Source organism: Anomaloglossus baeobatrachus, chromosome 11, assembly GCF_048569485.1.
Source record: "Anomaloglossus baeobatrachus isolate aAnoBae1 chromosome 11, aAnoBae1.hap1, whole genome shotgun sequence".
In the NCBI taxonomy this organism is placed as follows: Eukaryota; Metazoa; Chordata; class Amphibia; order Anura; family Aromobatidae; genus Anomaloglossus; species Anomaloglossus baeobatrachus.
This window is the reverse complement of record NC_134363.1, coordinates 170,921,451-170,947,958: the sequence shown is the minus strand read 5'-3', so window position 1 is coordinate 170,947,958 and position 26,508 is coordinate 170,921,451. Positions and strand designations below refer to the sequence as shown.

Below are 26,508 nucleotides of genomic sequence, written 5' to 3'. Positions count from 1 at the left end.
CAAAGGGGGTTAGTGCAGGAAGGGTTAATTGAGAGGGGTTAGTGCAGAAAGGCTTGGTTAGTGTAGAGGGGGTTAGTTGAGAGAGAAAATTACCGATAATAAAGGCAGCATCACCTGCTTTGTAAGTGTTTTACTGTCTCAATCCCAATCTACATTACAGCTACACAGCTCACTATCATATACTGTCCTTCAAGCTGCTACGTCTAGTGAATATTGTCTCTTACCCCCAGTGCTGGATTCACAGCTACACTGCTCAGTACTACTGCTTAATTTCCACCATGCTGGTTCTGTAGGTATGCTACACAAAGATTGGGAAAGAGTTCTTCTTTCTTCTTCTTCTTCTCCTTCTCCAGAAATCGTATTATTCCTCATGTACACAATGTGATCAAAAATCCTAAGTACCCCAAAACATTACCTCTAAAAATATCCCAAAAAAACCCCCAAACCATCATACAACGGAGAAAATGGCGACACAAGCCAACTTTTTTTTTTTTCTTCAAAACTTTACAAAAGGTCTTAATCTCTATAATCATCTTAATGTTCCCTTTTTCCAAAAACAGCACCACATCTATCTACAGGTGGTATGTGGTACTGCAGCATTAACGTCAATGGAGCTGAGCTGCAATATACCTGTAGACAGGGGGTGGTGCTATTTTTTTTTTTTTTTTTTTTTTTTTTTTTTTATAGGAGAAATCGGTCATGTTTTACCAACTACGGACAATCCCTTTAATTTAATCTCAGGCTGCGTTGCGTTACTTTGTAGAAGCATTACTATTTGTCTTGTAAAACATACGCACACACATTAAATAATAACGCGCTCTGTTTTCTGAGCCTTCAGGTTTGGATACTAACCCTTCGGTTAACAGATCCAGTGGTGCCTAAATAATGCAGAAAATACACAGCAGGCATTAATATTTATACCCATCCAACTGGTACTACATGGTGGATTACATGGATTATATCAAGCCGAGCAGAATCTGACATTGTGCAAACAGTCCACAATTGGATCCGCAAAAGAATGGCTGGATTTAGGACTCAAGACATCCAAACAGTGAAATATGGAGTAGTTAAGAAACTTTGCATAAATCAATAATACAAGAGAATGTAAAAACTAACATATCAAAGAAAAAGGCTTCTTTCTCCACTAATGAGCCACTTCTTTTATTCGCCCTTTGTCTTCTGAACTAATTTTTTACAATGAAAAATTGCTAAAAATATAACTTGAAAAACCAAAAGAAAATGAGCCGGAGTATAAATTGGTATACGTGCAATTGGAGCATGTTCACACCGTGGTCATTTCATAGAGAATATGCAAGAAAAATAAAACACAAAAAATATACAATGCTTCTTTAAAGGGAAGATCAAATCAAACAGGTAATCTGTCAGCAGCTGTTTGCTATGGAATCTGAGAGCAGCACAGTGTAGGGGCTGAGAGTCTGATTCCAGCGATGTATCCCTTACTGGACTGCTTGGTGCAGTTTTGATAAAAATCCCTGTTTTCTCTCAGGGTCTAAATGCTGAGCTGTGTGTAACCCCGCCCACACATCTGATTGGCAGTTTGCTGACCAGTGTACACAGGAAGCAGCCAATCAGTGGCATGGGCGGGGTTACACAGAGCAATGTGACTACATCGCATGCAGCGCCTAGTCCTGCACTGATATCTCCGGCTGATAAAACACTGATTGTATTAAAACTACAGAAGACCGCTATGTAAATGACATATTACTGAAATTACACTGGAATCTTCTTACACTTGTGTAAGAAAATTTTTATTTTTTTTACACATTGTTTTCATTCTAAAAATGCACTTTTTTATTTTTATTTTATTTTAAGTTTTATTTTGTTTATTTATTTTTTTCAGTTATTAGTACATAAGTAAGGAATGTATTCTTGAGCTTTTTGAGGAATAAGACTCTCTGCCCTTACATCTTGCTGCTCTCAGATTAAATAGCAAAAACCTGCTGACAAAGTCCCTTTAAAAAAAGAATGGCTTGGGCTGATTCTTTTTTTTTTTCCTATTACTATGTAGATATTTTTCAAAAATATTCGGAATAAAAAAAAATAAAATGTACAACTTCAAAGCAGCAGAAGTTCCACGGGCGCCAACTCACTTCTATAGATCGCAAGGACGTTCAGCGCGTTACAAGCCAAGATAAAATAAATTCATATAAAAATAGAATTCAGCACAGGATGATTAAATTTATAGCTACCGGGGCAGGAATACAACCGCACCATCAGAAGGTGGAAGGTCTGCTTTGATTCGTTTTCCTGTAATATTAATTACTACTGGAGGCGGTTTAATTTATGGGCTTTGTTCACCTTTAAAGCTTTTGCCAACCGTGGAGATATTTTTCCATCGTATATCTGTCCCCATAATCACTGCTTTACCTTGTGTCTTCAGTTCTGAGACCTCCAAAGAACATTTACATACATGGGTTTGAATACTAGTAGTACATATGACTTTATACAGAACATCTCGAACAGTTAAGACCACCCTTAAAGGGTAATCATTGTTTTATCCACCTACCCCATAAATCAATAATACACATGAAAATAAGAAACTCTGTAATATACAGTGTGTCCACCCATATCCTGTCCACCGCCATTAACTTGAGAAAGGCGGCAGCTATAGGCATAGAAGTGATGTCTAGGTATAGTAAAGTGTCAGCTATAGGCATAGAAGTGGTGTCTAGGTATAGTAAAGTGTCAGCTATAGGCATAGAAGTGGTGTCTAGGTATAGTAAAGTAGCCATGCGCTACGCAATGAAACCACCTATAGCGCCACCTGGTGGAAAATAACGGAGGTAGCATTTTTATTTCGAAAACGGAACGAGATAGAGAAAAAAAAGTGAATTAAAAAATTGTAGGACATCATCAATTCAATATGAATCGACACCTTGCATACAGAACTGCTATGATTAGAAGGTGTAAAACTCACAAGGCTGCGGACGTGAAGCGATACCTCATGGAGACCTTCCTACAAGTCATTGAGTATGGTGGCTGTGTGGAGTGGCCTCCACGCTCACCTGACCTGACCCCATTGGACTTCTTTCTGTGAGGTCACATCAAACAGCAGGTGTATGCGACCCCTCCACCAACATTGCAGGACCTACGACGACGTATCACAGATGCTTGTGCAAACGTGTCACCTACCATATTGCACAACGTGCAGCAAGATACAGTATGCCGTGCAGAGTCCAGATGTGCATTGCAGCTGACGGGGGACACTCTCCGCATCAAAGTTACATGAGTGCCATATGCGTGACCAGCATTCAATGTTTTGGGGAGGGTCATGGGTTTCATATCATAGCATTTCTGTATGCAAGGTGTCGATTCGTATTGAATTGATGATGTCCTACAACTTTGTAATTCACTCTTTTTGTCTATCTCGTTCCGTTTCGAGATAAAAATGCTAACTCCGTTGTTTTCCACCAGGTGGCGCTATAGGTGGTTTCATTGCATAGCGCTTGGATACTTTACTATACCTAGACACCACTTCTATGCCTATAGCTGCCGCCGTTCTCAAGTTAATGGCGGTGGACAGGATATGGGTGGACACACTGTATGTTATCAGTGATATCGGCTTCTTTCTCCTGGTCTGATCCTTCATTCTCAAATCATGGGTAAGATCTGTATTAGCGCTCTCCATTACTTAGATTAGACATGACACTTGGTGCTCATAACTTTCTATGCAGAGGAGAGACAGAAGGGGAATGAGCTAGAGGCAGACGCAGACATTCTGATGCAAGTTCTCCTGAAATGAGTTATGCTTTAAATCTATAGCTTATTTTAAATCATAGATTTAAAGGGAAGCTGTCACCAGATTTTGTCCTTCTAAACTAACACTAGCACATTAAGCAGCGCCTGTGCTGGATTCTATAAAGGTGCATGTTACCCCCTGAACCCCCCTGTAGACCCTACAAATACCTTTATAAAATCTCCTACCCAGTATGTAAATTGTCCGGTACGGTCCAATGGGCGTCCTAATCTGCACCTCCCTCTTTTTCGCCGTTCTCCTGTGCTCATTGATGCAGGCAATATCTACGTAGGCAGGAAAAATCTTTTGCCCGGCGCTGTATAGGAAGCCAATGACATCATTCACATTGCCGGGCAAAATCTCCCGTCTGCGCAGAGAAATCGCCGGTTCGTGCAGGCATGTTTTTGGCTCTGCCTGCATGAGCAGGGAATATGAAAAGATTTACATGGATAGCACCCGAGGAGTCTTCTTACCTCAGCAGCCCTGATATCTCCAGTGTTAGATCATATAGACATGGTGGACAGCAGTGTGAACAGCCTCTTCTTACCTCAGCACCCCAGGTGTATTCAGTATTCAATCAGATAGGAAGTGTGGACATCAGTCTGAGCAGCCTCCGCCTCCTCTTATCTCACATCCACTAATATCTCTAGTATTTGCTCAGATAGACATGATGGACTGCAGTGTGAGCAGACTCTTACCTCATCACTTCTGATATCTCCAGCATAAGATCAGATAGATATGATGAACAGCAGTAGGAGCAGATTCTCTTACTTTACTTTTAGATCAGACAGACATAGTTGACTGCAGTCACAGCAGCCTCCTCTTACCCCAGCACCACAGGTATCTCCAATATTAGATCAGACAGCAGTGTGAGCAGCCTCTTCTTACCTCAGCACCCCTGGTATCTCCAATATTAGATCAGACAGTAGTGTGAGAAGCCTCTTCTTACCTCAGCACCCCTGGTATCTCCAATATTAGATCAGACAGCAGTGTGAGCAGCCTCGTCTTACCTCAGCACCCCAGGTATCTCCAATATTAGATCAGACAGCAGTGTGAGCAGGCTCTTCTTACCTCAGCACCCCTGGTATCTCCAATATTAGATCAGATAGCAGTGTGAGCAGCCTCTTCTTACCTCAGCACCCCTGGTATCTCCAATATTAGATCAGACAGCAGTGTGAGCAGCCTCTTCTTACCTCAGCACCCCTGGTATCTCCAATATTAGATCAGACAGCAGTGTGAGCAGCCTGTTCTTACCTCAGCACCCCTGGTATTTCCAATATTAGATCAGACAGCAGTATGAGCAGCCTCTTCTTACCTCAGCACCCCTGGTATCTCCAATATTAGATCAGACAGCAGTGTGAGCAGCCTCTTCTTACCTCAGCACCCCTGGTATCTCCAATATTAGATCAGACAGCACTGTGAGCAGCCTCTTCTTACCTCAGCACCCCAGGTATCTCCAATATTAGATCAGACAGCAGTGTGAGCAGCCTCTTATTACCTCAGCACCCCTGGTATCTCCAATATTAGATCAGACAGCAGTGTGAGCAGCCTCTTATTACCTCAGCACCCCTGGTATCTCCAATATTAGATCAGACAGCAGTGTGAGCAGCCTCTTCTTAACTCAGCACCCCTGGTATCTACAGTATAAGATCAGAATATCCACTAGGAACACATTTTCCTACACGTGGAGCTTCCTACTGAATGTGCTCACATGGCACTTGTCCCATTAACATACCTGGACAGATTTATTTAAAGGTAGCAAGACGGTGGCCATTTTAATGTAGTATAGCGATTACTTTCCTAGACAAAACAGGTTTGATTGGGAATTATTGGTAATTTATAATAACATTTTCTTTCATATATTGTCTTTCCAGTTTTTTGGCCTATAAGCTGCAGCCACCACCACCGGGCTCTTATATACAGCATTCTAACATACTGTATATAAAAGAGCCCAGGCCGCTGTGAGAACATAAACACTTTATAATACTCACCTAGGAGGTCGATGCGGTGCACAACAGTCAGATGGGTGGCGCCGTTCTCAGGGACCGGTGCCTCCTCTTGCAGCAATCTTGCTCTTCCTTCTTCTGAAGCCGCGGTGCGTGACGCATCCTACGTCATACACACTCGCCGGCATTCAGGTCCTGCGCAGGCGCACTTTGATCTGCCCTGCTTAGGGCAGATCAAAGTACTGCAGTGCGCCTGCGCAGGACCTCAGTGCCAGCGAGTGTGGATGACATAGGATGCGTCATGCACCGCGGCTTCAGAAGAAGGAAGAGCAAGATGGCTGAAAGAGGAGGCACCGGTCCCTGAGACCGGCGCCACCCATCTGACTGTTGTGCACCGGAGCGACCTTCTGGGTGAGTATTATAAAGTGATTTTTATGTTCTACAGCGTGGCTTGCGCTCTTATATACAGCATTCTAACATGCTGTATATAAGAGCCCAGTGATGGTGACCGCAGCTTATAGGCCCCAAAACTGGTGACAGGTTCCCTTTAATAGTTATTTTGACATCCTGTACTTTTTACATGATCCAAGAACATTACAATCCAGAAGAAAAAAAAAAAGTATATTGAGAGACGCACCCTGTATTAGCAAATCTACTTTACAAAAGGCACAAAGGAGACCTGGTTTTCTAAAGGGAACCGGTTGCATTTTACATGCAGTCCCATGTAATAGAGCAAGAGGACTTGAACATATAACCATATGATGAGGCTACTGGTCGTCCGCCTTTGTCACGATATTCCATTTCAGAATGACACGGACTCATAAGCCTTAAAGTTTGGATTTGGGACTACACCTGATTACCAAAATGAAAACCTTCTATACTGGTGATGGTCCAGAAATATAGCTAATTTTTATAGTCACAGGATCCTCAGGGGCGTGTCTTTGGACCAATTTGCATAATTATCCAGTTAGCCACACCCTTTTAGAAAAGACCATACAAATTAGAACTATATAAAAAGATGCATATCTTTGGTCCCATACAACAGAATACTACCTCTTTTTTCCCATAAACTTAAAGTCTTGTATACCGGTGATCGTCCAAAAGACTATGTCTAAAAGGCTCTCTGGTATTATAAATAAACGTATATAAAATTATATATAGTAACAATGTTTTGTCCCATATATAAAGAGAATCTATGACCAGGTCAGAAGTCTCTAGTTTTAACTTTCATTTTGTTCCCACTGCTCTAAGTAATCCTATATATTTATTTGTTTGAAAATTGGCCATACCATTCCAGAGATATAGCAAATTTGTATAGTCACAGGATCCTCATGGGCGTGGCTCTGGGCTGATTTGCATAATTATTCTGTGAGCCACGCGCCTTTTAGAAAAGACCATAAAAATTACAACTAAATAAAAAGACATATCTTTGGAACCATAAAATTGGAATACTACCCCTTATTTCCAAAATGAAAGCCTTCAAACCGGTGGTGGTCCAAAAGACTTTTGTCATTTAGTGTCTCGAGTAAAATAAACATAGGTATAGGAAAATATATATAGTAATGTTTTGTACGATATGACGAGGTCAGAAGTGTATAGTTATTACTTTTATTTTGTTCCCACTGCTCTGAGTATTCCTGTGTATTTGTTTTAAAATCAGCCATACGGTTCCACAGATATAGCTAATTTTTATAATAACAGGATCCTCGGGGGCGTGTCTCTGGGTTGATTTGCATAATGGGAAAGCCCATAAAAATTAGAACTAAAATAAAAAGACGCATATCTTTGGAACCATACATCGGAATTTAAAAAAACAAAAAACAAAATACTCAGGGGAACAGTGGGAATAAAATAAGAGCCCAAACTAGCACTTTAAGTAATTTGTATACCCCTATATGTTAAAGGTCCTGGAATCGCCACCAAGCACACTAAGAGCCATTTTCACTAAATGCTATGGAGAGAAGTCCAGTTCAATCTTCCTTAAAGTGCACCTATCCCTCACCACGAGTCAACAGTGCAAAGCAATTTCTAGAAATTCTTTATTGGATTGTAAACACCAGATATGGCTTTAGAAGTGGGTGACAGGTTCACTTTAAAGGTTGCGTTATAGACGTCTGTGTCTCGAGATTCGTATGAACATGCGACTGCTCTTCTTTAACCCTCTGACCACCTTCGCCTGCATTTGGCACACTCATTCAGAAGACCTCGCACTCATCATATTCGCACACTCGCTCTTACTTTGACCTCTACAGATAAAATACAGTTTTCTTTTCTTATTATTTTTTTTTTTTATCCCGAAGAAGAAAATAGCTATTTTTTTTTCATACAAAAATGTGTCTTTTTATCACCCAGTTTTTGTTAAATTCTTCGTTCGTCCTTTGTGTTTTTTTCTGTTTTAAATGTTTTTCAAAATATAGAAATACAGCCAAGACACTGCGGAGAGGGGAAGGATCTTTGCAAGTCTGTGAATAAGTAGGGAGGGGATGTGTTTGCATGGGTAGGTGTCAGACCAAAGTGTAAGATTTTGAGTACGCTCCAGCTCCTTGTTTTTGTGCCCGACTTGCTCCGGAGCTGCTCATTTCCAGCAAAGAGTCCCGGGAGCCTCCCATCTTGCTGTGTTGGGTAGGCAGGCGATTTTCTAAAGGTCCAGCGGAAGCAGCAGGGTCAGCGGGGGCGGAGGGTGCTGTAGCTGCTGGGGCTGATGGGGCGGAGGCTGATGCCCCAGCCATGTGTAGAGTCCGTTGAGGTAAGTTCACACTAGACGGGGCTTGGTGTGATAGACCAGGCGGGGGCTTGGCGCCTGGCTCCAAAGTAAGATGGCGCGAGTGATAACCCCGAGATAGATTGCGCATGGATGCCTCTCTTGGCGGCACCACTGGACAAGAGTCATGGGGTTCTGGTTTACGAAAGTGGGGGTCGGATTTCATGTACATGGGGAGGTTGCAATATTCACCTGAAAGAGAGGAAAAGAGCACAACTGTTATGATTCAGTGACCGAGGAAGATCAGAAAAAGGACAAAAACGCGGATACCCAAAAAATAACCAGAGTGGCTGGAACCTTAACAGACTGCAGACCTAATTCTGACACAACTAGAAGTAGCCATGGAGCGTGCCTACGATGACCTGGTCGCCTTGACACAGCCAGAGAACTAAATATTCTTACATAAAGAAATATTAGAAAAAGATATAGATCGCTCCCCACATGTAAAGACTAGGTGATATAGGAAAACACAATACATAGCTAGAGAACAGATTCAGCAAAGATGAGGCCCAAACTATCTGCATAGGAAAGAGCACTGACTGCAGCCGTAAAATCCCTAGTAAATACCAGCACACCTGATATGGAAAAATACTGAGCCCACACAGGTTCTCCCCCACTAAATCAATTCTCTGATGTTACCGAGATCCAAGAAAAACACTGATATAGAGGAAGGACTGAATTTAGTACAAAGCATGACAAAACACAATACATAGCAGAACATGGAAAACTACTCAGTTATATAGGCCCAATCAGAATGACCCGATTGCCAGTCCTCCACAGCTATTTGGTTCCCATTCAACAAGTCAACTGCACTACCAGCACTGACCACAAAAGGGAGCCCCAAACTGGAAAACGTATTCACAACACACAACGCTAAGTGATGAAGGCCATTTTTAGGAGGCAACATCTACTAGTGCAATGTTAGACATTATGAACGGGTCTCAAATAGAAGACCACTGACATGACAAGGAACATATTTGGACTCAAATGAGTAGAAAACCAAATTTTTGCAGAGTACAGCTTACTTTTTGCTCTGTGGGGGATGGGCACAGCCACATTCTTGGTTGGATCACTGTCCTGTGGTTTTGGAGGGGATGCAGTAAAACGGCATATGCCCGGCTCTGATGGCGTGCTCATGGAGGTCATGCTATCTCCATTGTCATTGGTTCCGGTCGTCATTTGATCGGAGGAGCTATCCGAGATAAAGCACTCTGTAATCTCAAACTTGGCATGCTGCAGCTGCTCTTCTAGCTTGGCATGCTCATAGGCCCGGGCCAGTTCTTCGTACGTGGAGGATGCACTTTCGGTGGAGACCATACTGTTGCGACCCTTGTCTAAAAAGAAAAACATACAGTTTATGTACTGCAATACATAGAGGCTGTAGAAGAAGAAAGGTCCAAAATGCTTAAAAGGGAACAGGTCACCAGGTTTTTCATGTCTGAACAAAGACTAGCCCGTTCAGCAGCGCCTGCACTGCAATCCATAAAGGTATAGATTATCTCCTTACTCCCTCTGTATATTCCCCAAAAACCTCTTTAAATTCTCCAGCGAGGTATATAAATTGGACAGTTGGGTCCGATGGGCGTTCTTGCTGCGGCGTCTATCCCTCCTCTTCGCTGCAACACTCACGTTTGCACAGAGATAATTCCGGCTTGCGCACTTTGCTGGGTAGTATCGTAGTGGAAAAGAGCAAAGTGTGAATGCGCGAGCCAATAATGTCTAGGCACAGGCACTAGATTTTGCCCAGTAAGGTGGAGGGACGCATGTGTGATAATGTTTTAGACTCTGCCTAAAGTAGTGCACAGCATATTGCGCATGCGTGAGCTGACAATGTCTAGGTGCAGGCACTAGATTTTGCCCCATGACATGGATGATGTATGCACATTTATGTTTTAGTCTCCGCCGGCAGTAGGGCACAGCACATTGCGCGTGCGCGAGCCGGCAATGTCTGAGTGCAAGTGCTAGATTTTGCCCCATAACATAGAAGACGTATGCACGCTTATGTTTTAAACTCTGCCCGCAGTAGGGCACAGCAATGTGCGCATGCGCGAGCCAGCAATAACTCTGCGCAGGCGCTAGATTTCGCCAAGGCTATGTAGATGACTTAAAGGTGAGGGTCTACAAAATGTTGCGAGAGATTAATTCGGCTCAAACACAACAGATTAACCCATCTCACAAGTAATTTAATACAAGTGATGACTGGTAAGGTGTCCAGGACCAGGATCATTAATGACCAAAAGCCATACTCCACCACAGTTTACACCGGAGCTGCACATACCCGTGTCCTGAGATAGGCTGGCACTGTAACTATCGCTCTCGGTCACAGTAATGCCATGCTGAGAGCCAACAGTCCTCCAGTCAGAGGTCAGCGTTCGCGCTGGCGTAGAGCTCTGGCACTTGGTGAGCGTCCACTGGCTTGAATATCGGTTCCTCGTGCTGTGAGCAGACTTCACGCTTTTCCGAGAAACCGGATCTAGAGTTAAGGCAGATCAAATTAGAATTTATAAAGACCTATCACCCTAGGTTAGTTACCATTACATATGGCAGGAGCGCATCACATGATTTGTCAATTACAAATAGATTATCACTCAATTTCAAAATATTTAAAGTTGTTACAATAAACATAAACACAACAAGACAGGTCAGTGGGGGGAGGCTCCTGCTGCAGCCATTTATCTTACACAATAAAGCCGCATCACGCAGCTCTATTCCATACTGATCTGCCCACAGAAGCACTCTTTTGTGCAGCATCGCTCCCATTGAGAGGTGCGGTACATGCCCGCACTCCACATATAGAGCTCTGCACAGAATAGGATTGCAGATGTCACATTTCCTACATCACATTAATATGCATTGGACACCTACTTGTTCCCGGTCTAATGTCGGACATGTCAATGAGCGGTCCGGTGTTCTGTATCAGGGCCGGATGATGCAGCGAAACGCCGGTGCAGAAACTTTGCGGATTCACAGTCGGGCTAAATTCAGGATCGGTGACCGGCAGTGTTGCTTTATCGTCACCTGCTCAAGAGATAATAAAAAAAAGCCATAGCAATGTTATTATAACTTACTATGGCGAATAATAACCAAATATCGCAAGAATAGAGAGCTGCGAACACTCTGGATTCTCATACAAAAGGCAGCGCTTTACGCCTTTTATCAATATATTCTATCAGGAATGCATATAGGGTGGGTTCCATTATAGCAGAAGAATGAAGCCATAGAGCCAGAATGGTAATAGATGAAATGTGTCTAGTTGTAGCCACCACTAGGGGGCGCTCACTGCATACAGTAATACATCATGTATCCATATGGGACAAGTGCAACTAGGCTGAATTTGTAATGTCTGTTCCCATCCATTTATCATGTACATCAGGAAAGCACCTGACATATGCACTAAACATCTCCATTTTATGAGTGTCCTTCTAAAAAAATATCTAGTAAACATTATAGACTGAAAGGGGATGAATGCCACTATTGGTCATCTGTCATTAACAGCTTTTCAATAGGTTGTCATTAAAAAACTCCTATCCTCCCAGACTTCCAGGCAGAACACTTTTAGCAACTTAAACCATCAGGCACTTTTGGCAGTGACTCAAAATATCTGTAGACAATATTGATCTTACTAGGAATGCAACCACTAAAACTACAGATCCGTATGCATCAAATGTGTATGGCAAAGAAATACAATAGTTACCGTATGTAGTTAACGTGATTGAAAGAAGACATCAAATCTAACCCATCTTCCTCCGCCCTCAAGACCAACCTATCTTCCTCCTCTATCAAGTCCAACCCATCTTCCTCCTATCAAGTCCAACCCATTTACCTCCCCCTCCTCCATCAATTCCGACAAATTTTCCTCTTCCCTCAAGTCGAATACATCTTCCTCCTCCGTCAAGTCCAACCTATCTTCCTCCTTTCTCAAGTACAACCTATCGTCCACTTCCTTCAAGTCTAACCTATCTTCCTCCTCCATCAATTCCAACCCATTTTACTTTTCCCTCAAGTCCAAACTATCTTCCACCTCCATTAACTCCGACCCATTTTCCTCCTTCCAAAAGTGCAAACGATCTTCCTCCATCAAGTCTAACCCATCTTTCTCTTTCCTCAAGTCCAATCTATCAGACTCCTCCCTGAAGTCCAACGAATCTTCCTCCTACATCAAGTCCAACTTCTCTTCCTCTTCCATCAAGTCCAACCCATCTTCCTCTTCAATCAAGTCTAACCCATTTTTCTCTTCCATCAAGTCCAACCCATATTCCTCTTCCATAAAGTCCAACTTCTCTTCCTTCTCCATGAAGTCCAACCCATCTTCCTCTGCCGTCAAGTCCAACTTCTCTTCCTCCTCTATCAATTTTGACCCAGTTTCCTCCTCTCTCAAGTTCAACCTATCTTCCTAATCCATAAAAGCCAACTGATCTTCCTCCCCATCAAGTCTAACTTATCTTCCTCTTCCATCAAGTCTTACCCATCTTCCTCTTCCATCAAGTCTTACCCATCTTCCTCTTCCATCAAGTCTTACCCATCTTCCTCTTCCATCAAGTCTAACCTATCTTTCTCTTCCATCAATTCCAACCCATCTTGCTCCGTCCTCAAGTCCAACCAATCTTCCTCCTCTATGAAATCCAACCGATCTTCCTCCCCCATCAAGTACGACTTATGTTCCATCAAGTCCAACCCATCATCCATCAAGTCCAACTCATCTTTCTCTTCTATCAATTCTGACCCAGTTTCCTCTGCCCTCAAGTCAGCCCATATTCTTCCTCTATCAAGTCTAACCCATTTTCCTCCTGCTTCAAGTCCAACCCATCATCCTCCTCCCTCAAGTCCAACCCATTTTCCTCCCCCATCAAGTCCAACCAATCTTTCTCCCACATCAAGTTCAACTTATCGTCCACTTCCATCAAGTCTCACCTATCATCCACCTCCATATAAACCCATAATACTCCTTCCAAAAGTTTAAACGATCTCCCTCCAAGTACAACCCATCTTTCTCTATCCTCAAGCCCAATCTATCATCCTCCTCCCTCAAGTCCAACCCATCTTCCTCTTCCATCAAGTCCAACTTCTCTTCCTCCTCCATCAATTCCAACCCAACTTCCTCCGCCGTCAAGTCCAAACTATCTTTCTCCTCTATCAATTTTGACCCAGTTCCTCCTCCCTCAAGTCCAACCGATCTTCCATCTCCATCAAATCCAAACTATATTCCTATGGTGCATGAATCCGTGGGGTTGAGAAGCCCTAGCTCAGCCTCGGAGTGGGAGGTGGTGGAATGCCAAGAAGGGGGGGCGTATTTGCTACATAATGCTTAGTCCTCGGTGTATAAGCATATTCTTACCAAGCTGCTTGACGCCCTCTTTATCTTCTATGAGGAGCTGTACCCGGGGAATATCAATGTGTAGTCGGGGTCCGGCAGGCGGACCCTTCACAGGTGTATCAAAGCTGCGATTATTTTTGCTGGTATGAAAAGAAAAGATCAAGGGTTCAGAGACTAATGAAGACTAATGATGAGTAATGGCGAGGCTCTCTGGTGCAGCGCGTCCATTCACATCCATCACGCAGGAACGCTTTCACACTTCCCACACCGTTAGAAAACACAATGTGGCGGTGGAATAATAATAATCATCACACACAATAAATCCGCACAATCTACAGCGATCATATAGAGGGGAAGCGTTTACGGGGCGCGCGTATTGCACAGCTAAATATTTATCACTGATGATGACTGAAGACATCGTTAACCCTTACCTGATCAGCATCTCCGCCAAACTTTTTGCATCTGTAACACAAATGGAACATTTTTTTCCCAATAAATTCTTTATTATTGAGGATCATATTAACAAAACATATAAATAATAAAATGGAGCAATAATAGAAAAAATAAGCATCTAGGGTCAATACATACAATGAGGAACATTAAGACAGTACGCTCGTCTTCCTAATGGAGGATATTATACAGCAGTACTGAGCAGTGCAGATGTGAATCCAGCTCTGTGGCGAGATAAAACCCTAACTAGAAATCAACAGCAGCCACAGCAGGAAAGACATTATACACTTGTACTGAGCAGAGTAGCTGTGAATCCAGATTTAGGAAGAGATTAAACCCTAAATTAAAAGCAACAGCAGCCACAGAAGAAAATATAAAGCCGAGTGTGTGTGTGTCTGTGTGTATATATATGTGTGTGTGTGTGTGTGTGTGTGTGTGTCCGCTAAAGGAATCCGCACCGTTGCATTTACAATCACAAAATTTTGCACAGACACCCCCCCCCCCCTGTGACTCAGGGAACGTCATAGACTAAGTTTTAATGGGAAAATTTAACCCCGTGCGTTACAGTTATTCTCCAAAAAACCTGCCTCCATTAAAGTCAATGGAGCTGCGAGCTACAGGTCATTAATAGCAGCTGTGATTGGTTGCTATAGGAACAAAATAAATTGTTAGTATAAGAAGCCTATGTGTGAGGTAATAAAATGTCGGTGGGGAGACGGATAGAGACAGACAGACGTGGAAAGAGACAGACAGACGTGGAAAGAGACAGACAGCCGTGGAAAGAGACAGACAGCCGTGGAAAGAGACAGACAGCCGTGGAAAGAGACAGACAGCCGTGGAAAGAGACAGACGTGGAAAGAGACAGACGTGGAAAGAGACAGACGTGGAAAGAGACAGACGTGGAAAGAGACAGACAGACCGTTAGGGAGAGAGACACAGACATAGAGAGAGACAGACAGATATAGAGAGAGACTGATACACAGAGAGACTGATGGAGACAAAGACACAGAAACAGACATCAGAGACACACAGACAGAGACTGGGAGAGAGACAGACAGTTGCTATCCAGGGCAACGCCCGCATACTACATTATACAAAAGTGCTGAGCAGTGTAGATGTTAATCCAGCTCTGAGGTGAGAGAATACCCTAACTAGAAAGCAACAGCAGCCACGATATTATACACTTGCACTGAGCAATATAGATATGAATACAGCTCTGAGGTGAGACAAAACCCTAACTAGAAAGCAAAATCAACCACAGCAGGAAGAACGTTATACACTTGTACTGATCAGTGTAGTTGGGACTCCAGCACATGGCTGAGGCGCCACTCACCTCTTAATCTCTTTAGTCTCTTTTCTTTCCTTTTTTTGCGTATTATAAATAAAAGGGCAACCCCCAAAGTGGCCAAAATCACCGGACAAGCGATCGAGAACAGCTTCTTCACATCATCCCCCTCGCCTTGTGCTGACTTGATTGGTGGGATAGTACCTGTGGAGAGAGAATAGACATTAGCTCACTCGAAAACAATATGTATGAAAAAATAATATCCAGAAGTCCACAGTGTACAAAGCCAGGACTCCACTGCTCGGCACACAGAGGCCATTGAAGTGAATAGGAGCAGAGCTGAACATATCAGCTGATTGTAGGGGTAGACTGGATATTGATGACCCATCCGAAGGGGAACCCAATGAAATGGATGGCAAGCCAAAATCTCAAGATAGGTGGACGACCCCGTTACTATCTATTTTTTTCAGAGCACCAAATCAAAGAAACAGTTCACGTGCGTGGAAATGATTTAGAATATGTTTTCCAGGTAAATTAAAACCGGTCACAAAAAAGAAAAAATTCTATAAAAGTATTTCTAGAGATCAAAGGTTTCCTAAATTGTGAAATTGTAAGGTGTGGAATATGGAAAATGAATAGAAATGGCTTCTTCTACATCAAACACCGCAGTGTGTTTACATCCCTGAAGCATCTAATCACATGAAGGTCATTAAAGGGTTAATCTCGTAAACTGGGACTTAGGGACTGGGCTCCCCCAGAGAGTGGGCACCTGGATCCCCTGAGGCGAGTCCCGTCCTGAATGGAGCTGGATTGGGCATCTTCGGCTTACACTTCATTCATTGTCTACGGGTCTACCGGGAATAGCTGAGTGTTGAACTCAGTAGTCCCATAGACAATGAATTGAGCGGAGGCCGCGCATGTGCTCCATTGAGAAGGTCCAATCTTGGGTCTCCAGAGGCCCATTCTCCAGATCATTGGGGGGCCCAGCGGTTGGACCTTATGGATGTTGAATACCTTAGATAAGAGGGGGCAGTTTTCTAACTGGTCTTCCATTTGACATTGGTGTGCAAGCGGGAAATTTAAGAAAGTTGGCATCTTCATGTTAAAGTATAGGGCCGGAACCCCCACCCCCGATGTAGGTGGAGGCCGGCATGACTTTGCTTAGGGGGAGGTCACCAGAAGAGGGCGGTGGGTACCAGGGACCATTGGGGTATATATAGGGCGTTTGTGAGGGAGTAAACCTCTTTGGCCTGTGGTTCCCCTAGGATTGTCTCGCCCGCCCTCCTTTTGTTATCGTTAGCAGGGTCAGGTGGCACTTGGTGGTTGGGGTGGGTCCTTGAAGGCAGTGTAAATTGTATTGGGGGTCCAAGGAGATGTAGATCCCTTTAATGTCCTGGTTTGGGTTGGTGGTCTGGTGATTTTGGGGGAACACCGGCAATGAAATGTCGGGTCCCGGGTTTGGTATTTAACACTTCCCCCTCCCTTTTTATATTGGTGCTCCCAAGTTGGTGGTCGTTGCGGTTGAGGGGGGTTATGTAAAGAGGTGATAGAGGGGGGGGGTCACCGAAACTCGACTATACCAAAGTCAAGGGGAGGTGATCACAAGTTCCAGAGATTTCTTATGGCTGACATGGGAATGACCGGTTGAGCACAGGGACCGTCCATGGACAGGTGTAGATTACGGAGGAAGGCAGCCATGTTTTTCTAATCTTGAATACAGACTACATACTCACTCCCGTCATAGTCCAGGGTGGCAAATTGTGCCGTCTCGTTCCCACACCCGGCGCTGTTACAAGCCCTCATCTTCAGCTCATACCAGGTGGCCTCGCGGAGGTCGGTCAGGAAGACGTCGCTGGTGACGTTGGCCCTCAGACTCTGCCATTGCCAGCTGTTTCGCGGACGGTACTCTAGAATCACTGAAGTAATGGGACATCCGCCACTGTTCCAACCATGGAGGTTCAGCCGGGCGTGCGTAGAGTTGACGTGAGTGAAGAGGGGCTGGTCTTTGTTAAACGATGGCTCTGTAAGAAACCCAAATATTTCTTTGATAATGTCAAAAGGAATAATAATGGTGACTACAAGGAGAGAGCAGAAGCCGAGGAGCAGCCACGGAAATCCCACAGTAAGACGTTCTCACCTCTCCCATGAGTCTTAGCCTCGATGATTTCACTGATTCTTCCGGCCCCGACGCTGTTCTTGGCGGCCAGCTTTACTTTGTACCAAGTTCCACATCGTAAATTCTCCAGACGAAAAGATCGCTCCGAGGAACTGATGAAGACATCCCTCCACTCTTCCCCATTATCCACAGAGTACTGCAGGACGAAACCTAAGGAGGACATAGGATGCCGTTACAGGGTGATCAACTAGAGACAAGATTTGGTAGTGCTCGCTTATCAATAGTTACCAGTACTGAGCACTCGAGCATGGTAGTGCCCGCACATCACTAGTTACCAGTACTGAGCACACGAGCATGGTAGTGCCCGCTCATCACTAGTTACCAGTACTGAGCACACGAGCATGGTAGTGCCCGCTCATCACTAGTTACGAGTAACGAGCACCTGAGCATGATAGTGCCCGCTCATCACTAGTTACCAGTACTGAGCACCTGAGCATGATAGTGCCCGCTCATCACTAGTTACCAGTACTGAGCACCTGAGCATGGTAGTGCCCGCTCATCACTAGTTACGAGTAACGAGCACCTGAGCATGATAGTGCCCGCTCATCACTAGTTACCAGTACTGAGCACCTGAGCATGATAGTGCCCGCTCATCACTAGTTACCAGTACCGAGCACCTGAGCATGGTAGTGCCCGCTCATCACTAGTTACGAGTACCGAGCACCTGAGCATGGTAGTGCCCGCTCATCACTAGTTACCAGTACTGAGCACCCAAGCATGGTAGTGCCCGCTCATCACTAGTTACCAGTACTGAGCACCTGAGCATGGTAGTGCCCGCTCATCACTAGTTACCAGTATTGAGCACCCGAGCATGGTAGTGCCCACTTATCACTAGTTACGAGTACTGAGCCCCCGAGCATGGTAGTGCCCGCTCATCACTAGTTACCAGTACTGAGCACCCGAGCATGGTAGTGCTCGCTCATCACTAGTTACCAGTACTGAGCACCCGAGCATGGTAGTGCCCGCTCATCACTAGTTACGAGTACTGAGCACCCGAGCATGGTAGTGCCCGCTCATCACTAGTTACGAGTACTGAGCACCCGAGCATGGTAGTGCCCGCTCATCACTAGTTACTAGTACTGAGCACCCGAGCATGGTAGTGCTCGCTCATCACTAGTTACCAGTACTGAGCACCCGAGCATGGTAGTGCCCGCTCATCACTAGTTACCAGTACTGAGCACCCGAGCATGGTAGTGCCCGCTCATCACTAGTTACCAGTACTGAGCACCCGAGCATGGTAGTGCCCACTCATCACTAGTTACCAGTACTGAGCACCCGAGCATGGTAGTGCCCGCTCATCACTAGTTACCAGTACTGAGCACCTGAGCATAGTAGTGCCCGCTCATCACTAGTTACGAGTACTGAGCACCAGAGCATGGTAGTGCCCGCTCATCACTAGTTACGAGTACTGAGCACCTGAGCATGGTAATGATCACTCATCACTAGTTACGAGTACTGAGCACCAGAGCATGGTAGTGCCCGCTCATCACTAGTTACGAGTAATGAGCACCCGAGCATGGTAGTGCCCGCTCATCACTAGTTACCAGTACTGAGCACCCGAGCATGGTAGTGCCCGCTCATCACTAGTTACCAGTACTGAGCACCCGAGCATGGTAGTGCCCGCTCATCACTAGTTACCAGTACTGAGCACCCGAGCATGGTAGTGCCCGCTCATCACTAGTTACCAGTACTGAGCACCAGAGCATGGTAGTGCCCACTCATCACTAGTTACCAGTACTGAGCACCTGAGCATGGTAGTGCCCGCTCATCACTAGTTACCAGTACTGAGCACCCGAGCATGGTAGTGCCCGCTCATCACTAGTTACGAGTACCGAGCACCTGAGCATGATAGTGCCCGCTCATCACTAGTTACCAGTACTGAGCACCTGAGCATGGTAGTGCCCGCTCATCACTAGTTACGAGTACCGAGCACCTGAGCATGATAGTGCCCGCTCATCACTAGTTACCAGTACTGAGCACCTGAGCATGGTAGTGCCCGCTCATCACTAGTTACCAGTACTGAGCACCCGAGCATGGTAGTGCCCGCTCATCACTAGTTACGAGTACTGAGCACCTGAGCATGGTAGTGCCAGCTCATCACTAGTTACCAGTACTGAGCACCTGAGCATGGTAGTGCCCGCTCATCACTAGTTACCAGTACTGAGCACCCGAGCATGGTAGTGCCCGCTCATCACTAGTTACCAGTACTGAGCACCTGAGCATGGTAGTGCCCGCTCATCACTAGTTACCAGTACTGAGCACCCGAGCATGGTAGTGCCCGCTCATCACTAGTTACGAGTACTGAGCACCCGAGCATGGTAGTGCCCGCTCATCACTAGTTACGAGTACTGAGCACCCGAGCATGGTAGTGCCCGCTCATCACTAGTTACTAGTACTGAGCACCCGAGCATGGTAGTGCTCGCTCATCACTAGTTACCAGTACTGAGCACCCGAGCATGGTAGTGCCCGCTCATCACTAGTTACCAGTACTGAGCACCCGAGCATGGTAGTGCCCGCTCATCACTAGTTACCAGTACTGAGCACCCGAGCATGGTAGTGCCCACTCATCACTAGTTACCAGTACTGAGCACCCGAGCATGGTAGTGCCCGCTCATCACTAGTTACCAGTACTGAGCACCTGAGCATAGTAGTGCCCGCTCATCACTAGTTACGAGTACTGAGCACCAGAGCATGGTAGTGCCCGCTCATCACTAGTTACGAGTACTGAGCACCTGAGCATGGTAATGATCACTCATCACTAGTTACGAGTACTGAGCACCAGAGCATGGTAGTGCCCGCTCATCACTAGTTACGAGTAATGAGCACCCGAGCATGGTAGTGCCCGCTCATCACTAGTTACCAGTACTGAGCACCCGAGCATGGTAGTGCCCGCTCATCACTAGTTACCAGTACTGAGCACCCGAGCATGGTAGTGCCCGCTCATCACTAGTTACCAGTACTGAGCACCCGAGCATGGTAGTGCCCGCTCATCACTAGTTACCAGTACTGAGCACCAGAGCATGGTAGTGCCCACTCATCACTAGTTACCAGTACTGAGCACCTGAGCATGGTAGTGCCCGCTCATCACTAGTTACCAGTACTGAGCACCCGAGCATGGTAGTGCCCGCTCATCACTAGTTACGAGTACCGAGCACCTGAGCATGATAGTGCCCGCTCATCACTAGTTACCAGTACTGAGCACCTGAGCATGGTAGTGCCCGCTCATCACTAGTTACGAGTACCGAGCACCTGAGCATGATAGTGCCCGCTCATCACTAGTTACCAGTACTGAGCACCTGAGCATGGTAGTGCCCGCTCATCACTAGTTACCAGTACTGAGCACCCGAGCATGGTAGTGCCCGCTCATCACTAGTTACGAGTACTGAGCACCTGAGCATGGTAGTGCCAGCTCATCACTAGTTACCAGTACTGAGCACCTGAGCATGGTAGTGCCCGCTCATCACTAGTTACCAGTACTGAGCACCCGAGCATGGTAGTGCCCGCTCATCACTAGTTACCAGTACTGAGCACCTGAGCATGGTAGTGCCCGCTCATCACTAGTTACCAGTACTGAGCACCCGAGCATGGTAGTGCCCACTTATCACTAGTTACGAGTACTGAGCCCCCGAGCATGGTAGTGCCCGCTCATCACTAGTTACCAGTACTGAGCACCCGAGCATGGTAGTGCTCGCTCATCACTAGTTACCAGTACTGAGCACCCGAGCATGGTAGTGCCCGCTCATCACTAGTTACGAGTACTGAGCACCCGAGCATGGTAGTGCCCGCTCATCACTAGTTACTAGTACTGAGCACTCGAGCATGGTAGTGCTCGCTCATCACTAGTTACCAGTACTGAGCACCCGAGCATGGTAGTGCCCGCTCATCACTAGTTACCAGTACTGAGCACCCGAGCATGGTAGTGCCCGCTCATCACTAGTTACCAGTACTGAGCACCCGAGCATGGTAGTGTCCGCTCATCACTAGTTACGAGTACAGAGCACCCGAGCATGATAGTGCTCGCTCATCACTAGTTACCAGTACAGAGCACCCAAGCATGGTAGTGCCCGCTCATCACTAGTTACGTGTACTGAGCACCCGAGCATGGTAGTGCCAGCTCATCACTAGTTACCAATACCGAGTACCCGAGCATGGTAGTGCTCGCTCATCACTAGTTACGAGTACTGAGCACCCGAGCAGGATAGTGCCCGCTCATCACTAGTTACAAGTACTCAGCACCCAAGCATGGTAGTGCCCGCTCATCACTAGTTACCAGTACAGAGCACCCGAGCATGGTAGTGCTCGCTCATCACTAGTTACCAGTACTGAGCACCTGAGCATGATAGTGCCCACTCATCACTAGTTACCAGTACTGAGCACCCGAGCATGGTAGTGCCCGCTCATCACTAGTTACCAGTACTGAGCACCCGAGCATGGTAGTGCCTGCTCATCACTAGTTACCAGTACTGACCACCCGAGCATGGTAGTGCTCACTCATCACTAGTTACCAGTACTGAGCACCCGAGCATGGTAGTGCCCGCTCATCACTAGTTACCAGTACTGAGCACCCGAGCATGGTAGTGTCCGCTCATCACTAGTTACGAGTACAGAGCACCCGAGCATGGTAGTGCCCGCTCATCACTAGTTACCAGTACTGAGCACCCGAGCATGGTAGTGCCCGCTCATCACTAGTTACCAGTACTGAGCACCCGAGCATGGTAGTGTCCGCTCATCACTAGTTACGAGTACAGAGCACCCGAGCATGGTAGTGCCCGCTCATCACTAGTTACCAGTACTGAGCACCCGAGCATGGTAGTGCTCGCTCATCACTAGTTACGTGTACTGAGCACCTGAGCATGGTAGTGCCAGCTCATCAGTAGTTACCAATACCGAGTACCCGAGCATGGTAGTGCTCGCTCATCACTAGTTACGAGTACTGAGCACCCGAGCAGGATAGTGCCCGCTCATCACTAGTTACCAGTACTGAGCACCCGAGCATGGTAGTGCCCGCTCATCACTAGTTACGAGTACTGAGCACCCGAGCATGGTAGTGCCCGCTCATCACTAGTTACCAGTACTGAGCACCTGAGCATGGTAGTGCCCGCTCATCACTAGTTACCAGTACTGAGCACCTGAGCATGGTAGTGCTCGCTCATCACTAGTTACCAGTACTGAGCACCCGAGCATGGTAGTGCTCGCTCATCACTAGTTACCAGTATTGAGCACCCGAGCATGGTAGTGCCCGCCCATCACTAGTTACGAGTACTGAGCACCCGAGCATGGTAGTGCCCGCTCATCACTAGTTATTGGTACTGAGCACCCGAGCATGGTAGTGCTCACTCATCACTAGTTTACTTTTAGCCTTAAACTGCCTTCAAATACAGATGGACAAGCAACTCGAGCACGAACCGTGCACAAAATGATCACTGCTGAACGGAAACATAAACCTACCTCTAATAGAGCTCCCTCCATTGTCTCCCGGGATCCAGGCCAACGTTATGGAAGAGGCTGATGATTTGGACACGGTGAGGCGAGGCTGGTCAGGAGGAACTTCAGAAGAAATGAGACCAGCAGTCAAGACACAACATTGGTGCTTATATCAGACAGGCTGCAATGTTTCCCCTTTATTCTGCACCCCTCAATGCTTTTCATTCAGGTTCTTCCACAGTTTTCTGGCTCCTTACCTTGCACAAGGAGATTAACAATTATCGTATCAAAGCCCAAAGTGTTAGTGGCCGTGCAGGTGTAGTATCCAGAGTCTTCTGCTTTGACGGAACGTAGAGTGAGTGTGCCATTCGGGTAAATTGCTCTATGCCCGTCTATTGCCACTGGAATAGCGGAGTCCTCACTAGGGTAGAAGAGACAGAAATTGCGTTGTGCCATTATGCCGAAGACTATAGTGTGATACCAAAGAAATTCCATAACTTCTGATAACGTCATGGCCTTATCGTTATAGGAGGTCATCAAGTCAAGATGACCTTCACACATTCACAATCGGTGTGGCCTAGAGTGCATGTGTTCTCAGTGGGGAGAGAGGAGTAGGCCATTGCCTTTGGTGGCAGCTTATCTCCAGGAGGTATCAATGCATTGGGCGTTGATACTTTATTCCCTTACATTATCTGTCGGGAGAGAGTTGGGAGGCCCCATACTCATCAGGTAGTCAACTGGTCTCACCAAAATCCGAAGGCTCAGCCAACTCTGCTGTTATACGTATGGGCAGGTCTTGATTGCAAAGTACCAAGCCGAAGCCCCATAAACACAAGATGACCGAGATGGCAACGACGTTGCAAGACAGGGTGTTGACTGAAAGTGGCATACATACTAGTAATTCCGGAGCAATATGACAACTCTGGATGTGAGACAGGTCGCGTGGCCAAATAACGTTGTACTCTGTGGCTTAACGCAACACGCAAGGAAATGTAACTGCTTCAAGACCGTTGCAAGCAAACCCAACTGGTTCCGGCTTGCTTGTTAAATTTCTATGGTTTGCGATGGGACCACTTGTTCACATGGATCATGCAGCACCATACGTGAATGTTTGGTCAGGTGACCTGTGTTGCGGCCAAATTTGCGGAAGAACTCTCTGATCCAGGGCAACTTTCTAACCTTTGATCCCATGGTATAGTCTTAGAAAAAGGACAAAAACTCAAAATTACCTGTCTTTAGTCCATTTCATGGCTGGAGCTGGTTCCCCTACGGAACTGCACGGCAGGCGGACATCCTTCATCCATGGAGTGCTCACGGTACCTCCGAATGATATGATTTTGGCGGGAGCTGTGACAGAATGAAGATATAGAAGTATGATGGATGGATTCCATATTTCATACCATTATTAATGCAACTGTAGCACAAAAAAAACTAAACCAAACAGTCTTTACCTTTCCCCGCCGGCTCAATCATCACCCGTTCACTCACGTTGCCTCGTCCGGCGGATGTCACCGCCGCTACCCACAGCATGTACTGCTGCCCGCGGAGAAGGTGCATAATGCGGTAATGTAGGAATTCTGGACTGGTCTCATATTCACTAGGAGCCTTTGAAAAGCAAAAAGAATCCAAAAAAGAAACGAAAATCAGTTCAGCTACAAGAAATCCGAATCTTGATCGCCCCATGTAAGTGGAAACCCCTAACGATTTGTTGGCCATGATGGGAACGGCGTGAACTCCACTAAATCAGTTCAGTGGCAAAAAGCAAAAAAAAAAGCAGCAAAACCAAACACACAATCACACAATGTGGCTTTAAGAATCGCATATAAGCAAATTATTTTACCTCGTACATAATTAAGCCTAATTAGCCGCCGCTTTCAGCCAGCGGCATCATCTTTTCCATCTAGAGACTGAAGGGGGGAAAAAAACTTCAAAAGAGCAAAAACTTCAAACGATTTTCATTTTATTCAGATGAATCTTTCTCCCTTAGAGAAAAAAAAATGGAAGACGGGGGGGCGGTCGATGGAGAAAACAGCGCGAGAGGGAAAGTAGTATTGTAAGACGAGGGGACGGAGGGGAGCACATTTATTAGAGGAAGGGATCGAAACAATCGGTTGTTGCCGATGGCTGTAGAGAAATGAGATCTGAATAACATGGTGGCTTCTATTTCAGAAACTGTGATTGTCGGACGTGGGTTGGGTCCAGTTATTCAGCTCTGCTTCATTCAATTGAATGATGACGACCTCCATTACTGGCAGCAACCATTGGACCTTTCTCTATAGACTTTTCGCGAGTGGCCAAGACCCTATGTCCGATAATTTCTATGGGTCCCAGTGTGTCAAGGATGGATGTGTAACGAATGGCCAGGGGACACAGGAAACCCTATGCAGACCCTAAGACTGGGGTCCTTGAGCTCACCCTCACACCTGGAGGTACCCTTAAAGGTAAGGAGGTCCGAGCCCCCAACCTGGCCCTGCCTTCTTTCCTGATGACAAAGTCCCCACCACCCACACCACCCAGGGGACTGACCAGAATGGAGATCCCAAAAAAAAAAATCTCACCAACAATGAAAAACAGACGGGTAAAATAAAAGCTCATACACACCTAAAACCTTCACCAGAAACATCCAAGTATATATGGGAAGGGATAACAAGGGAAAGGAGGTAGTACAAAAACAAACACTCGCACAAACCGCAGCAGACAGCAACAGCAGCAACCACCATGTTCTCTCTGCTCCTAGGCTAGCTCCTAACTGAATAGAATAACCAGCAACAAGTCCAGGAAGCAGAGGGCTTATATATAAGTGAAATGATTAATTGCTGCCTGCTTAGCAAGTCTGCATTAACCCTTAATGTTCCCAAAGGAAAAAAAAACTACATTTAAAAGTGCACGGTCCCAGATGGTAAGGTAAAACTAGCCCTCAGCCTGTCCACGTGACACAGTGTCGGCACCCAAACTGCTCAAAAAATGACCACCTATCCAGTCTGGAAGACCCCAACCCCAACCCCTTGATGACCATATATATATGGCAGGTGTGCGCACTGTATGCAGGGTCGCCAATTATTAAAAAATTACAGGATGGTCCATAACAATGGGGCACTTTTTTGTCCTATTTTTTGGAAGCTGAAGAAACTTATACAGATTTTTTTACTGCAATTATCATTGGTTTACGTTGAATGCAAGCGGTCTCCATATCAGAGTTATGGACTGTAACACGGATCACTTATAATCATGATGATTTATTATGGTTTTCCAATATGTCCATAAAAAGAATGTCTGGATGTGATTTTTTGGGAAGTCGACCAGAACACAATAAAAAGTTAAGTTGGTGTGAGGTAAATCCGGAGATATGACGATAAATCATGATATTCAAGTTATGTCAGGAAGCCCTCTCCTGG

At 45.8% G+C, this 26,508-nt stretch overlaps 1 protein-coding gene across 2 annotated transcripts in view; it reads right to left on the bottom strand.

Annotated features, from left to right (window-relative positions):
- Window positions 1-7,979: 7,979 nt before the first annotated feature.
- DSCAML1 (DS cell adhesion molecule like 1) overlaps window positions 7,980-26,508 on the bottom strand; it is a 301,513-nt gene continuing 282,984 nt past the window's right edge. Inside the window, exons 21-33 of one of the 2 annotated variants that reach the window (XM_075329067.1) lie at window positions 24,565-24,718; window positions 24,343-24,460; window positions 23,371-23,534; window positions 23,138-23,236; window positions 17,651-17,839; window positions 17,247-17,534; window positions 15,562-15,717; window positions 14,210-14,240; window positions 13,800-13,918; window positions 11,330-11,485; window positions 10,743-10,937; window positions 9,490-9,798; window positions 7,980-8,656 (exon numbers count right to left, since the gene is read on the bottom strand). In XM_075329067.1, coding sequence (XP_075185182.1) covers window positions 8,208-8,656; window positions 9,490-9,798; window positions 10,743-10,937; window positions 11,330-11,485; window positions 13,800-13,918; window positions 14,210-14,240; window positions 15,562-15,717; window positions 17,247-17,534; window positions 17,651-17,839; window positions 23,138-23,236; window positions 23,371-23,534; window positions 24,343-24,460; window positions 24,565-24,718 — 2,427 coding nt within the window. In that variant the 3' untranslated portion in view covers window positions 7,980-8,207. The remainder of the gene's footprint in view (window positions 8,657-9,489; window positions 9,799-10,742; window positions 10,938-11,329; window positions 11,486-13,799; window positions 13,919-14,209; window positions 14,241-15,561; window positions 15,718-17,246; window positions 17,535-17,650; window positions 17,840-23,137; window positions 23,237-23,370; window positions 23,535-24,342; window positions 24,461-24,564; window positions 24,719-26,508) is intronic. The other variant, XM_075329068.1, reaches the window with a different exon arrangement.